The 16,209-nt window shown below is 35.0% G+C and overlaps 2 protein-coding genes across 4 annotated transcripts in view; one reads left to right on the top strand and one right to left on the bottom strand.

The window, feature by feature from the left end:
• Positions 1 to 1,016: 1,016 nt before the first annotated feature.
• On the top strand, positions 1,017 to 2,393 carry LOC145935715 (deoxycytidylate deaminase). Of its 3 annotated transcripts, none has more exons than XM_083037266.1 (4): positions 1,017 to 1,085; positions 1,383 to 1,618; positions 1,777 to 1,990; positions 2,079 to 2,393. In XM_083037266.1, the coding sequence occupies exons 2-4, from the start codon at positions 1,432 to 1,434 to the stop codon at positions 2,179 to 2,181; spliced, it is 504 nt and encodes a 167-aa protein (XP_082893392.1). In that variant the 5' UTR covers positions 1,017 to 1,085; positions 1,383 to 1,431; the 3' UTR covers positions 2,182 to 2,393. The 3 variants fall into 3 exon arrangements, with proteins under 3 accessions (XP_082893392.1, XP_082893391.1, XP_082893393.1); XM_083037265.1 differs by having other exon boundaries at positions 1,035 to 1,172; XM_083037267.1 differs by lacking the exon at positions 1,017 to 1,085 and adding an exon at positions 1,152 to 1,240.
• A 1,251-nt stretch (positions 2,394 to 3,644) lies between these two features.
• Positions 3,645 to 16,209, bottom strand: part of Naa15-16 (N-alpha-acetyltransferase 15/16) — a 35,746-nt gene continuing 23,181 nt past the window's right edge. Inside the window, exons 9-11 of the mRNA XM_083037264.1 lie at positions 6,794 to 6,987; positions 6,459 to 6,567; positions 3,645 to 6,338 (exon numbers count right to left, since the gene is read on the bottom strand). Of these exons, the coding sequence (XP_082893390.1) occupies positions 5,830 to 6,338; positions 6,459 to 6,567; positions 6,794 to 6,987 (812 nt within the window). The 3' untranslated portion in view covers positions 3,645 to 5,829. The remainder of the gene's footprint in view (positions 6,339 to 6,458; positions 6,568 to 6,793; positions 6,988 to 16,209) is intronic.

Raw genomic sequence — 16,209 nt, 5'->3', positions numbered from 1 at the left:
TTTGATATCTTGTCCCCAAAAGCTCGATAATAGTTGACTAAATTATATTAATCCAAACATAGAAATCACTCATCGCGTGTTGTGTGTCAAACTGTTTCTACGATGATAATAAAATGCTCGCGGACGACTCTTAAATCCATCATCTATATATAGATAATACGAGAATTATTATTTGCAATTATCTCTCTCTCTCTCCCTCTCCCTCTCCCTCTCTCTCTCTCTCTCTCTCTCTCTCTCTCTCTCTCTCTCTCTCTCTCTCTCTCTCTCTCTCTCTCTCTCTCTCTCTCTCCCCCCTCCCTCTCTCTCTCTCTTTTTAACGTAATATAACATTTCAACGTCTTAAAAATCGAAATGGATATAATATATACATTCACATATGAAACTTTTATATAGTTTCTAAATTACAAGATATCAAAAATCAAATATATGCAACTTGGCCAACTTTGTATGTCGAATATGAATAAGAAAATCTAATACTTTTAATTTTAACCTAACAATCTTTTCTTATAAATTCAACGCAGCGGTTTCAATAAACAATTTCGTTTTTCTCACATAAATGGACCGATATTTCAAGAGTGCTGATAATCAATTGTTGATCATTGCGATTTACATTTTACATTATAGTAATATATGAAGAAAGTCTCAAAGATTCAAAAATATAAAATATAAATTATGAAAAGACGCGATGGCGTTGCGGCGTCTCATCTTGAAAATATGGCAATGCGCAAGTTTGCTGATACTGAAGATGAGTTATCACAGAAAGAGATTTTCAATTAGAATGATTCCATTCTCGTCAATTACCGCAATATATACATATTCGTTTATTGAAAGAAAGAAATTTGCACATACCTTAATTAAACGTCCGAAGATTGCTATGGCTCTTAGCGCACTGCGCACTTCCGTCTGCGCATCACTATGTGAGTTTTCAGTATTCGACTCTGCCGGTAAAATCGCTATACTTATCAGCTGAAAAGTAACTTTGACAAATTAATTCCAGCTCTCAAAAGTGGAGAAGATGGAGCTGTTGCATCTAATGGTTGACTTCGACTTTTGTCATCCACGTGGTCAGATATTTAAACATAAAGGTATTTAAATAATTGACAATTTAATCTGTGTTTCGGTGAAACTCAAGTAGAGATTTAATTAGCAATGGAGGACATAGTGTTTATACGGTATAAGCAATTTTTGTTGTAATTTATAAATATATTCCTATAATGAAGATATTCAATCATTAATAAAGGTTATATATACAATATACCAGGTGTCCCATTTTAAAGGACCTACTATATATATATATATGTATATATATATATATACATATATATATATATATATATATGCTCAATTATTGATAATATATGTATATCTTATTTTATCTATAGAAACGTTGATCCTAAGAGAACGTCGTACATTGATTGGGATGAATATTTCATGGCTATAGCGTTCCTTTCCGCGAAACGGAGCAAAGATCCCTGCACCCAGGTTGGTGCGTGTATTGTTAATAATGATAAACGAATTGTCGGCATTGGATATAATGGAATGCCCAGAGGATGTCATGATGATGAATTTCCCTGGGGAAAGAGCTCTCATGATAATTTAGAAACAAAATATCTTTATGGTACAATATACAAAATAAACATAACATTTTTTATTATATTATTATACATATATATATATATATATATAGATGAGAAAGATATATATATATGTGTATAATAATAATAATAAATAAATAAGATATTATTGATCTATTCATGTCAATTCATTCGATTGTAGTGTGTCATGCAGAAATTAATGCAGTTCTAAACAAGAACTCAAGCGATGTTAAAAATTGTACAATGTACGTTGCTTTGTTCCCGTGCAACGAATGCGCGAAAGTAATAATACAATCTGGCATAAAAACAGTAATATACATGTCGGATAAAAATGCTCACAAAGTCGAGGCGATAGCTGCAAAGAAAATGTTTGACGCTGCTGGTGTAGAGTATAGGTATTGTTAGTTGGAATAGCCGTCGTTAATTTATTACTACAATTGCAAGATCTCTTCTTATGACAAAAATTCATTAATTTTCTTTTAGGCAATATATCCCAAAAAATCAGAAAATAGAAATTAATTTCAGTGATATTAATTGGAATGAGATGAGTCAATTACCACAAACTCCAAAAAAACAAGAAGATTGACAAAGGAAGATTAAAATGATCAATTATATATTATCCATAGACAACTATAATTTGATAGCAATTAATATCTTATTTTATTTTTTATGAAATATATTTTACCTAAGAAAATCGCGCTGTACGAATAAAGCACACACACATACATAAAGATATATTAGTTCTCTCTTAGAACTGTAAATAACAATAAAAATTAAGACATTTCTTCTATTAGAACACATCATGGTAGCATGTACAATAAGAAAATTTTGTTTTTATTCATGTTTCTATTTATTTATTTATTTTTTCATTTGACATTTCATAAGTTGAACCTTTCCAATTAATGTTAATCACCAGATAGCACGTGAAAATACAATTTGTAATTGTATTTATTGGATATTGGATTTTTTTGAAAGAGTAAACATTAATATTTACATATAAAAGTTAATTAAGAGTAGGTACAAATGCAGGCAAAGTAAACCTGCTCTTTCTCCAATAAACTTTACAGATCTGATAAGTCCCGTTTTTAACCATAACAAGATGAGCATGCAGAAAATAAATAAAACAATATACAGAAAGAGTGAAACAATTGCAATAAGACTAATATGAAAAAAATTCAGAATTGAACTCCATCGATTTTGAAGAAATTTGGTAGGATTATAGAGCGAATAAGAGTAGTATTATACTCAGGCAAAATGTACTTTATAGTCCTGACAAATTTCATTGAAATTGATAGAATTCAATTCTGAACCTTCTCTCATAAAATAGAATTAAATATATGACACAACTCTCTGTTTATGCATTTTATCTGCTGTACAAATGTAATTAATCACAATATTCTTATGGCATAATGTAATAAGAAATATGTAACAATGTTTATTTTCTCTTTGAATTAAGCAGAGTACGGTAGATTAGTTTTACATGATATAATATTTTCATGCTGATGCAATATAATAAAAAGAAACGGTTAAACATAAGGATATTTGATATATATGTATATGCGTGTATGTTAATATGTGTTTTATGTACATACTATACATTCGAATTCGTTCAATTAAAATGTTATTCCACTTATTTCCTCAGTGAATATAATGTGAGGAAAGTTAGAGACAATGAGCATGATTACATGACGAAATCTGAGAATTCATCACATAGAAGTATCTTTCGTATTACAGAAAATTGAGATTATATATTACAGCATAGAATACTATGCATCGTATATAGATGTCAAATCAATGAATAATATTTAGAATATTGTTTATTAAAATGTTGATATTATGTTTTATATCAGTATTTTTTCATTTTTGCTATACATTCGATATCGGAATAAACTATATGTGTATATATATATATGATATTATATATTAGTATATATATATATATATATATATATATATATATATATACTAATATATACTATCTATAATATATTATTTGTGAACGCGATTATATCATTCTTTTTATGAAACAAAATATTTGAATAAATTCTAAAGATATGTAGACTACTTTGTGACATTAAGTAGTATAACATGGCAAATTTTACATTTGATTATACATTTTAATAATAAAGTCAGATATTTATGCGTGCAAACAGTGCACGAGTCATTTATTTAATAAAAATTATTTGTAATAAAAAAATTCTGTGTGATGAATCCAATTATATTCATAGAGATGGAAGAGAGGGAAGGAGAGAAAGAAAGAGAAAGAGAGAGAAAGAAAGAAGGTATGATCTAGAAAGAACCCAAGATAGTAGTACAATATTATGTTTAGGGATTAAAAGGCAAATCTAGATTCAGCTCTTGACAAATTCGAATATAATTCGCAATTAGCACTATTTATTTTCTATATTTTGATGTTTGTGTCTATATGCGCGTGATAAAAGTTCTTATATCGAGGTAATAACCTCCAGTACAGATTGGAGCAACTAATATTTAACTATTATTTAAAGAACACTTGAAGAGTTCAATACTCTCGATTTTTAGAAAAGATATTTAAATAAAACAAATGTAAAAAGATTAAAAAGATTTTCAACGTATGGATACATGTCATGATGTCCAATTGCGCTTTTTGATAGAATAATATTGTGTACACACACACACATATATATGTACACAATGATTAAGTTTAATATAGAAATAAATCTAAATTGCCAATGTAACCGATCTTATTTCAATTAAATTTTTCCATCTCGATTCTGGACTCCTCGTTTTACGATAATAGTCGGTATGAGATACTTTACAGATAAGGAAGTAAATATAACTAATACAATAAAACATAGATACCTATTATATGTTTATGATTATTATGATGTTTGAATAGGTGATTAACATTCAGATAATATTCATCAGCGGCAAATTCACTCGTCGCTCATTGAAAGAAAGTCATAAGACATATACACTTATAGTATTTGAAATATGTACAAACATTATTAATAGCTTGGTAGTACCTATGGTCGTTTCGTATCGAAAATGTTTTTTTACGGAAAAACTGAAAACTTATAAATAGCACATTATTTCCGAAAATTAAACGAGGTAATTATAACATCCTTTGACTTGTACCGATAGGCTTTAAACCTTTAGTGTTCATTAAAATTTCCGCAATCCGCGTCGATGTACACATGAACGATGATAATAATCGTTATCAGCACACTAACGACTTTTCGATTTATGATATACTTTGGTAGTTGGCGTATACAATACGCAGTTTATCGTTTCTATATTAACTTTCACAGAGATTTTCGCAAACGGACACTACTTATTTATTGACTTCTCGATGGAATATCAGGGCTCCAATCCAAACGTAGATTATTACCCTGAGAGCAAAAAACGCAGGAATAAAATATGTATCTAGGAGGAAAAGCGTTAGGTCATTTTGTTCATTCGAATTCAAATGTTTATGGTGGGTGAGGCGAACCAGAAGTTAATAATACACGATGTGGGAACGGAATCCATCCAAATGCGGCGACGGACATTACACGGTACAGTACTCGGTGCTCATCTAGCGTTTTGCGGCCTCTACATAGTAGAGTATTATGTAGGCATCGCTGGAAATTGTACACCTTAACCTCAGTAGAAATTATTCGCATAGAACGCGCGTATTGTATGTATACAAGTCTTGTCTTTTTTTTTGTACCAATGTATTAGTCTCTCGCACGTGTTATTTTACACACTGCACGTCTTGTACACAAAACAATCCGCACTTTTGTCGACTACATTCCTCCCACTCCTCATCTCCAGCCCTCTCTTCGCATTTAGCGTTGCCGCCCACAATAAGTAGAACGTGAATCAAATTAATCGATTTCGATTGTTAACTAATATTTAGCTAAGTCGTCATCTCTTTTTTTTCATCCTCATAACATTTTGGACCATGTTGAAATCATAGATGGGTCCGCGCCTCTCGCCGTATCGTAATTTATTAAGATTGTTTGTCCAGCATTGTCCTAGCACTTGTTCGCACTACGTGCGAAATACTCTCGAGGAACCAGTTTCTCGATATAACACACGCTCTACTCGATTGGTTACTTCGCCAATTTCGCCTCATTTCGTTTTGTCACACCTAAAATATGATTTTAAGTTTCTCTAGCGCAGATTAGAACGCTCCGCATACCGGCTCTCCATTGACTCCACCTAACTAACGATTAGCGATTCAGTGACGCTGCAATAGCGCGTGCCTGGATCAGTTTTTAATCGAGTTCTCTTTCTCTTGATGATTGTTGGCTTTCGGCTCGGGCGGTCGAAACGCGGTGGCGAACGGAAATCGCACATGACATTTCGTCATGAAATTCTCTATCGTATCGTCGCAGTGTCCGAAGTCGCCGTTACGTAATGCCTCGAACACCTTCGTGCAGTTCTGCAACGTCACCCCTTCCAGCTCATCGATGTTTGACACGAGGGATAGCGCTTTCGTCTGTGCGGATGGATCCAGGACGTACAACATCCTTGCGGCTTGTAACAGATGCGCCAGCGAATTCCTGCTCTTCTTCAAGAACTCGGTGTTCAGTTGAGCCGCCTTTGTACTGGAAAAGATCCCGATAGTCTGACGTTTTACCACTTCGCCTACCGCTCCTTCCAGCGGCGTCTTGCTAGTATGCAGCAGAAAACGCACCAAACACGCATGCAAATCTGGATTGTTCGCATCCAGTGTATGAGCGCGTTTTATCGAGCGTAGCATGAGAAGAGTGCGACCTGTAAGAGAAGTAGACATTTACTATCTTGCACACCAAACAAGCATCAATTTCGCAAAATTATTTCAATGATGACTTGACTTGTGTGTGCATGCACTTGTTAAATATATTCATGAAGTACCTTTGCGAATATATATCTCGAAAGCCATAAGATGCGTCTCTATTCGATTTGACGCCAATTCCTGCAAGGGCTGCAGAAACTTTATTGCTTGTTCCAATGGATCTTCGATCTGAAAAATATATATAAAAATAAATTTGATTAATGTGTTAATAATTACGAAATTATATATATGGAGTAACTTGCACTAATTTTTTTTTTAAGAGAGAAATTTTCCTTTTTTTTTTACTTATAAATTGTCATAAAAATATTAACGTCAACGCTTAATAACGTCGATCTGACGCTTGGATTTAAAAAAACGATATTCTATCATTCATAAGTTTATAATATATATTAACCCTTTCCAGCTTTTCCGGAATTAATTCGTCTAGCGTGGGTTGTTCGAGATCAGGGTCATTCTGCTGTCGAGATTTGTTATGTTGTTCTCTTTTCTCCTGAGCTTGAGCAGCTTGTTGCCGTTCCAATTCGGCCTTTCTGCGTTGTTTCCTCTGTTTGTTTCTTAGCTTTTTCAATTCGGATGGCGCCAAGTTTTCTAAAACACAGCAAGAAGAAAGAGCATTATATTTCTAATAAAAATAATTGGTACGCAGATACGTATAAAAAACTGCGTAATCGACGAAAATGCTCAAAAGCTCATTCGCTCGACGGAACAGAAAGTTATAGTTCCGTATAGCTACCTCGTAATTTACAATTTAAATAAAAATAACTTGTAGATTTAAGAATGATTTCTTTTTATGATTCAACACGTGGCTTACTCAATAATGTACGAATGCGGAATTCTCTGTGTACGTATATGTATCCTTTTGAATTTTTTGTCGTCGTTATGCAAGATTTTCCCTCGTTTCAAGAAAACGGAGGAGATCAGTTTCGACATACATAGTTTCCGCCGCTTTTAAATATCAGCGTAATCTCTTCGCTTTTGCTGACGTACTCGCCAAGGTTGTGTAGGATATTTCACGATACGGTGGAGAAAATATATACGGCCCGACCCGTATGAGTGTTTCGCAGTCATTTTCCCCGCCTTCGATCCTTCGTGGCCAGTCTTATTGACAATTATTCTTCTAGTAAGTCTGGCATGCGTGCACGTGCCTCGCGTGCTCCTTGGTCACGTGCACGCTCGACAGATACCGTGGGACAAGTGGGTACAAGAAGAAGTAGAAAGGAGCCCTGTGTCTCAAAGGAGCTACGTAATCGCTCGCCGAAAACCAAGTAAATATATCCAAGAGTTTCGCGAAAAACGATTACCGGGGAAATGATCATCCCGGCTCTCTGCCAGTAATTGAGTAAGACGGCGGTAAAACGTAATGACAAGACAGGCGGATAAGTTCGGGTCACTTTTCTTGAACTTTAAAAGATAAATCTGAATCTCTTTATTAGTACAAGAGATTTCTCAGAACTGTCCTGCATTTCTCAGAGAGTTTTTGTACATCATTTTAAACTCTTTTTCGCGCAATACATAAATAAAAATAACATATGCCACAAGTTTCATTCTTTTCTCATTATTATAAAATATTCGTGTGAAAGTATTTTTAAGTATTGCAAAATAATAAATAATATACAATTCTCAGAATATGTGTAAAGATAGAAAAAATTCAGAATAAATGAAAAAAATATTTTTTAATATTTTCATCCATCAATTGCCTTGATTGATCGTTACATAGGAAAGCGAGACAAAAAGTTTCGATTGTTGCGCTAATCTGTGAACGTTTAGTTTGCTCAGTGGGCATTAACGTTTTAATTACCGCTGTATTAATTCAGTATTATGGCGCGAAAATCCGAGCGCTTTCCAATTATGTAAGGGCTAGTCAATGCTTTATTAGAACGCGGTAGAGAACTGTTGCCATGCTCCGTAAATTCGCGAATGGTGTAGGTGTTACCTCAGAGAGGATTCACGCGACTCCTTGAAAGGCGATTCCATCTGATCTCTTATATAATTATTTACACGTTATTTCGGCGCTGGATATACATATTGTGATTTATGCGCGACATTCAAATCGCTAGTTATCACTATATATTACCCACCTATGTAATTAATACATCATAAGGAAAAAAATATAGATATAGTAGTAATTATTATATACACCTTTCTTTATGGTAATAATATTATCATCTTGTCTCATTTCAATAAATGATTTAACATATAGAGCTTGTAATATAAACTTATCAAAGCACAAGACACTAATGTCCTCTAATGAATGTTCACTCTATAAGATTCTGATTAATGCAGGGGCAAACGCCTTCGTAATTAATTAATAAATAGACATTTGTATGCAAGGACTTTTCATCCTTGATAAAATAAAAATAGGGACCTTGCGCACGCGTTACGAGCCTGCTCAGGAATGTGGAGCAACAGGCGTGCGAGCCTTTCATGTAAATTGCATCCCTATATGAACTCGCGTGCGTGCCCAATTAAATTAAATGCGTCGGCCTTGCCATTATAAAAATCGAGTGTCACGAAAATCCAATCGTCACGTCGATTTCCGCAAATTGACTCGCGATCATCCACAAAACTGGATTCGACCTAGCGCTCCTGGAATCGTTGCAGCATTCCTTTAAGATGCTGGAATGTTTCCTCGAAATGTGACCCATTCGATAATTTACACGCAACGAATTTCACGAATATTTCAGTCACGTTAGAAAGCACGATCCAAAGCAAGATGCATTTCCAGCCTACGGTTAAATTGCTTCTGATTTATGTGCGACACAAATGTACGCCTTTGTACGGTCCTTCGGTATAATGTTGCACGAAAAATTAAATCGTTTCCTCGATCGCCTTCAATGTGCAACCGCACCTTAGCTTGTACTGTTATGTCCCACGAGTGATTTGTGCTCCTACGCGATTGTTGGGACAATCTACGTAGACAATATATTCACACTACGCTGCTAATAATTGCTCATTCGATTTAAAAGCGAGAGAAATAATCGAGATAACAAAAATATTGCATATTTTCGATTTTTCCACAATTTTTGTTTAAATTTTTATATTTGAATGGAGAAATTTATGGGATACAAAAATCAAACAGTCTATAAATTACAGCATCCAGATTAAATAATGACTTTTAAAAAATCGTAATTTTTTTTATTAAATAGGAATAATGCTAATAGTCCCTGAGAAAAACTTGGGAAATGTTTAATTCATTTATGCATGTAATAATCGGTAATTTCTCTATATGTATATGACACCCACAGGGTGATTTTGTAATATGTTGCAGTCTTCTCAATGCGTTGCAACGTATATCGCATCACGCCATGACGAATGGATCCTGTTGAATTCATTCTATCCGGGATATTCGCAGCGTGTGAATCGTACGTTTTTCATCGTCGCGCATTCGAACAGAAGTGTTCTCCATGTGAAAACCACGTGTAAAGATATTGCCTATTTTTCTGGCCTGTAGCTATTATCATCTCACGTGGGCGAGATGAGTCGTAGGAATTTTTTTTTCAACAAAGACACGATTTGCGAGCCGAGACAAAAGATGCACTGGCTTCGTGCAACAAATTCAGAGTCGGATTTACAGCGTAAAACAATTGTGGTTACGTAAGGGTTGCAGAAATGATGGGGGCGACAAGGACAAGCGCACTGGAAAATAATGCCACGCTTCAAACGCGGTGATTAGAACAGCAAACACAAAGAAAAAGCGCGCAAATGACATCCACCGCCGACGCTCTGTCTTTTAATTGAACACGCAGGAAACACGGACGCATTTCAATTTCGCAAAGTGAGTCCTTTCCCATGCTAATCTCGCGGAGAAGACCTTCCTCTCGCGGCGCGCTTACTTAGACGTCATTGAATTAGAAAGACGTGCATTTTAGACGTGACAAAAGCTTCTGCGATAAATGTAGCGAGCGAAATTGAGATAAGTAGCTGACAAGTATACATAATTAATCTTATTAATTTTGCTCGATACGTAAAACTGCAAGGTGACAGAAAATTTACGAATATACAAAATGTAATCGATAAATAATAAAATCAAACTGTATAGAGAATCAAAAAATAATAAATATGAACACGTGTAAATATAATTATATATATTGAATAAAATAATTTAATTTCTATCAGTTTTTTTAATCAATTTTCGATACATTTGTGGATTCAATCGAAACAAGCGAAAGTTAAAGAATTGTTTCACGTATGGACGTATGGTTAACAAGCGGATTGAACGTTATATTACGTGGCGTTGATCGAGGAAGTTTCTTAAAAAACAAGAGATAGAGAGAGAGAATCGGCGACCAGAAATTCAACAAATGCACCCAAGAAATCGTTTTCGCAACATCGCGACATGAATCGCGCCGATTTATTACCATAGCAATATATAATGTAGAGTTCCGCGTTCAGTTTCTTCACGGTAAGATTGCTCGCAAAAATTCCACTCTTTCATTGATAAATTACATTCTTCCGATACCGATATAAAGAACGCACATAACGGGAAAACTAATCATCGACCAATTAATTACACTGCAAATATTACGCGGCTGTTATTCTATCGAATGTGAACGGTTCTATTAAACTTTCTTAAAATCTGATAATTGGCGACGTACAATTTTTTATATACCGTATAATAAAGCATAATCAATCTATATACAGTTATATGAATATTTCGTATAATATGGACAATGTCAGAATAATCGGCAATAATACAAATAGCTGTAATCGCAAAGAAAGAAGCTATTAGTATAATCGCTCTTTCGGCTCTGGTGAATAACTGAAACGGAATGCAAATGATTTTCCGTTACGACCGTTTTTAAAGCGCAAAAGAACATTTATGTATTAGAACCAGCGTTTCGCTCGATGAAACGCTTAGATTCTCCCAATAACCATCGATCACGAACTCGTTAACGCTTCTTACGTCATCCTAATGAGTCGCAAGGATGATACGCTACGCACGCCAATGTCGCTACGATTCAATCAGGCCATTAAAAATACAAGACCGCCTTTGCTCTTTTACTACATCAAAGAGTCCGATCGCTATAGCGATTATTACCCGCGCAGCGAGTCACGTTTATGATACCGATTACGTAAAATCCAACAACAGACGAGTGTATTCTCTTGCTTCGACAATCAAACTCGTTCGTTTTCTGTTAATTTCTCGAAAAACTTTGCATCTTCTTAAGAAAACCACAGAAATAGCATTTAAAATATCTTTTTCTTCCTTCTAAAGATGACAAATTCGTTTCTTAAGAAGTGTATTTATAGGAATATCTATTATAAAATTTATTCTAGATTAAAACATCAGAAAAAGGAAAATTATTTTATATATAAAGTTGCTCTAATGAGCTTTTGAATATTAATAAAAATAAATGTGTCTCGATATAAATTTCTTTTACCGAGACACACATTTATTTACGCTGACGATTCGTGCAAGAACAAAGTAGAAAGTAATAGTGATATCTAGTTTGTAATAAAAAAAACTCACACGAGAGAAATTGACCCATAAATTTTAATGCGGTATATATTCAAGGATGTCGTAATTTTTTTAATCTTTCTCAAGACGGATGCAACGTTAATTGATGAAGGTGTGGTATGGTACGAGGAACAATTTCTTTACACACGCCTACACGACACGCGAGCAGTATCGAATGTATACCTATACGGTTTATCGACTGTCTCTATTTATCGTGTCGATACTCGATCATGTTTTCAAATCAGTCGAAAACGTGACTCACAATAATTCTTTTCAATTTCGATTCTACTTCTGTGAGTTACGTTACAGATTCATTTCACAGTCCAAGAGTGAAGAAGGATAGATTTCGGAGGAAGTTTGACCGACTCTTTCGAAAATCTCCGAATGTGATTAAGCGTACGCATGTATTATATTCTATATATATATAGACGCCATATTTCCTGTGCATGATAAATGGAGATCGTTGTAGCAATATCCTGGGTCGAGATCAGTGAGTCGTCGAATAAATATAGATTATAGTCAGTTATCTGTGCATAAAAGATACAGTGTGGAAATATCGTCGATTGTCGATCAACAACTTTGGCCGTGAAATATAATTATATCCAAATAATTCTCCTGTCATTTTTATAGCGCCACTTCGCCGATTTAAAAATAGAATGCAAAAATATACGATAGAATTAAATATTGATGACCTGATGAAAAACAAAAGCTGATTTATTTATAACACTGTCGCACGAATGTTTCCACGAAGAAGCTTTGCTTAAATAAGAATCAGTGACTCATTCAGTGGTTGCGTTCTAAGCATCTTGCTTCATATGCAAAATCTCAGTAAAGATAACTTCTACCTCCTAAATATTTTAAATGTTGTCTAAGATGTTTCGAGTATGAAAAAAATATGTGGGATATTTGATTCGAGAATTACGAGAAGATGCGCATATTAATGAAAGAATAACGTATAAAAACCAGATGATTTGTATACAATACTCCAAAATGCTATTCTCACGTTTATATGTATTGCTCTTATTTATTTGCAATTATCAAAATAGAATCAAAATGACTGCAATTACATTAATAATAATAATTTTTTACAATTGAAACCTTTCGATCTCCGCTAAATATTTTTTTTTTTTCGAAGCAGCAATCAACGTTAAGATATTCGTTACACGGAGAAAACTACTCGGTTGCTCTAATGATTCGTGCGAGACAGTGAAAAGGGGAAATGGAGCGAAAACCTAATAATCGAGCAAGAGAAAAAGAGAGACGATTCGGAAAGCTACGTTGCTTATTCATCTGGAAAATCCTATAATTTTAGCAATTTGGAATCATACAGAAGAATCGCATGCGTTTTATACTTTTGATACGAATAAACATACACACCATCATCCTGCCGCGAACAAAAGGTTTTTTTTTTTTTAATTCGCCCGAATACCGGAACATCATTAAACATGGTACGCGATGCCGCGTTACGTAAGTCGCGCGCTAGCGAAACCGCCTAATTGCTAATTGCTATTCATACCTCCGTTGAACAGGCGCAGACGTATTAATGATAACATTCCGGCGAATGTGTGCGATAGAGCTCTTTCGTTGCATTTTCCGCAATATATATGTATTATCGCGCTCGCGCGATCTTATAGCTACCCGGGCAAAAGGCTGAAATTGTTGCCTTCGCCCGATGCGGGGAGTCTCTCTCAGGTTGAAATCGAGTGCGGGTAAAATCAGCTCCTTTTGCGATACCATCGGCGGTCGAGTTACACATCGATATGCCAAAGTCTTTCTCTCTCTCTCACTCTCTCGCCCACGTTCCCCGCCTAAGCTTAAGTGTGTGTATGTGTGTACAAGTTGGAGTGAAGGGTGCGCGCAAATGTTGCACGGGGCAAACGGGCTAGGCGTGGTCGGAGAAATAAGAAAGGGACCGTGTGCCCGCAACACTTTGCCAGAGTACGTGCTCGTTACACTCCTCGTCTCTCTTTCTGCATGTATCGATGACTTGGAAAGGCCTTACATCGTCTTACAACGCGCTTACTCTGCACCGGAATGCTAACTTCCCATGACGGAGGAGTGCGCGAGCCAGGCCCCGAAACGAAAAGTATTCGTATATAGGTTTTTCGCCTTTTGGCGATTACGGCATCAAAGACGCCGCGTGAACGAGGAATCCGGATTCTCGCAAAGTAACAACGGGTCCCCGGTCACAGGACGAGCCGCCTTTTTAAAATTCATTCGCGACATTTTTTCGATTTTTTTTGTATTTTATTCGCGTCGGTTTATTCCGGGATTGATTTCATCTTTATAGATCCGGGAACAATCCGAAGAAACTCCCGTTTGCCTCTCGGACATGTGCCAAAAATTTTATTTTACGATTGTCGAGAATATCGCGGTGACTCGACGAGACTGAGAAGAGAATTGCAAATTGTTGAAACGCCGCTTCATGTTGTACTTGTAAAGTAGACTAGATTAATATCTGCATAAAGTATATTTCCGGGTGTCGGGATCAAATCATTTTAAGTACAATTCATATTTCATTCAACAGACTACATAACGTTTTTCTTAGTTTACGATATTTTGCCGGAAAGATTCGTAGAGAACGAAAAAGTGCGGCTGGAATATTAATGTCCGCCAGTCTGATTACGCGATACGAATATCAAAACTGTAAATGCGAACGTGGTGTACATTTTCTTCAAAGTGTTACCTCGGCGTTATACACGCGCTCTGTTTCCTGTTTGTCAGTAACGAAAACACCGACCAAATGAGTATTACGAAATGACACGATGACTACCGGCAGCGAATAATTCGTCAGATGATACAAGGGGAGAAAATTCAATTTTGCCTTATTTGGAATTCTAAAATGATTTTATAGATAATATTTCATAAAAAATGGTGAACGATAAATTATAAAATACATGAAAAAAATATCACCCAATTTTTAATAACGTATAAAAAATTTAAGATGAATAAAATTTAAAATATCTAAAATCTAAAGCATATACTAATTAATTGAATTCTGTGATTTTCTTGATTCACTTAATAACTATTAACTGTTATGATTTGCATCTTGCAAATATGAAACAACACATAAACATATTTCAGGAAAACAGAACAACTAAAAGAATAAATCCTTGTATTATAGTTAAAAATTTCAAAATTTATTGGAAGATACGTTTATCTGTTCTATATCATATATTCTAAGCTCATCAAAATAAAAAAATAAAATAAAAAAAAACATTTCTTTCTCTTTGCTTGTCTATTATTTTATGAAAACGATTCTCACCGAGCAATTCTATTATTATGGTGATTAATAGGTCGAAAAAAAAAGTCCACTCGAAAATAAGACGATGTAACAAAATTTATGAGATATTTTGACTTCGACTCACTACCAGCTAGCAAATCTCACACAATGACTTGTTTCATTTCTTGTATAGTAAGCACAACACTTATTCGCCGCAAATGACAATAACTTCTTTAACTGTTGCTCTAACTGCAACGGGACATCGATGATGAATCAATTTTCCTCAGTAACGGAGTTTTTTTCTCACGTTGCGGTAAACGCTACGACTTCTCTTCTGGAACTTGTAGTTTTTGCAACGTTACGCGAAATGAATTCTCCTAAGTAAAGTTCCGTAAATCGTCGCGGTATAAATTATTACATATGTTGAACATATTGTACTAACATTTTTGGACCAACTTAGTAACGGCTTTCTGTTAATCAGATTATCATAGAAATTTACAGAACAAAATCTATATATATACTTCTGTAACGATTAAGGACACCGTTGCGAGATAACGAAGACTATGAAGAATCGCAGTTTCTCCGGAACGCGCGTCAAATTCGAAGATGATTCTTCTCCAGGTAGGTACATCAACGCGCGCAAATTTCCGACTTTATGAGAAAAAAATATGAGAGTTACTTAAATGAATAGGACCAATTCCGCAGGAAATCACGGGGAAAGCGACGAACGTGACAACGGCGTGCAGCGTGTCGACGACGATGACACTTTCCCTGTGTATGCTCTTCTCCCTATAGAAGGTCATTGCACGTGTAAAAATACTGGCAACGCGCCGCTGGAATTCGTAATGAATAGCGGAACACAAAGCGGGTCATGTTTAACTCAAATTTCTAATTCCACGAGCGAAAGGGAAAATCGACCATAGAGGAAAGTTATGGTGCTAAGCGACGATGAGCGTGCAATTTCAGAATTTCTGCACGAAATTCGCAATACGAAATTTCTGCAAGGTGCTTCTTCTTATAAGGAATATTAGTCGGATATCTATAATATCTTCTTAATACGATTTAGAGAAAAATAAAATTTATTAATTAATATTTTTATTTATATATCAGTCTAAAATATATTTAAAAA

The sequence above is a fragment of the Prenolepis imparis genome, unplaced genomic scaffold (genome assembly GCF_030444845.1).
Source record: "Prenolepis imparis isolate NDT839.2.m4 unplaced genomic scaffold, iyPreImpa1.0 SCAF_4, whole genome shotgun sequence".
Taxonomy (NCBI): Eukaryota; Metazoa; Arthropoda; class Insecta; order Hymenoptera; family Formicidae; genus Prenolepis; species Prenolepis imparis.
The sequence above is the reverse complement of the archived record's forward strand: the minus strand, read 5'-3'. Positions and strand labels throughout refer to the sequence as shown.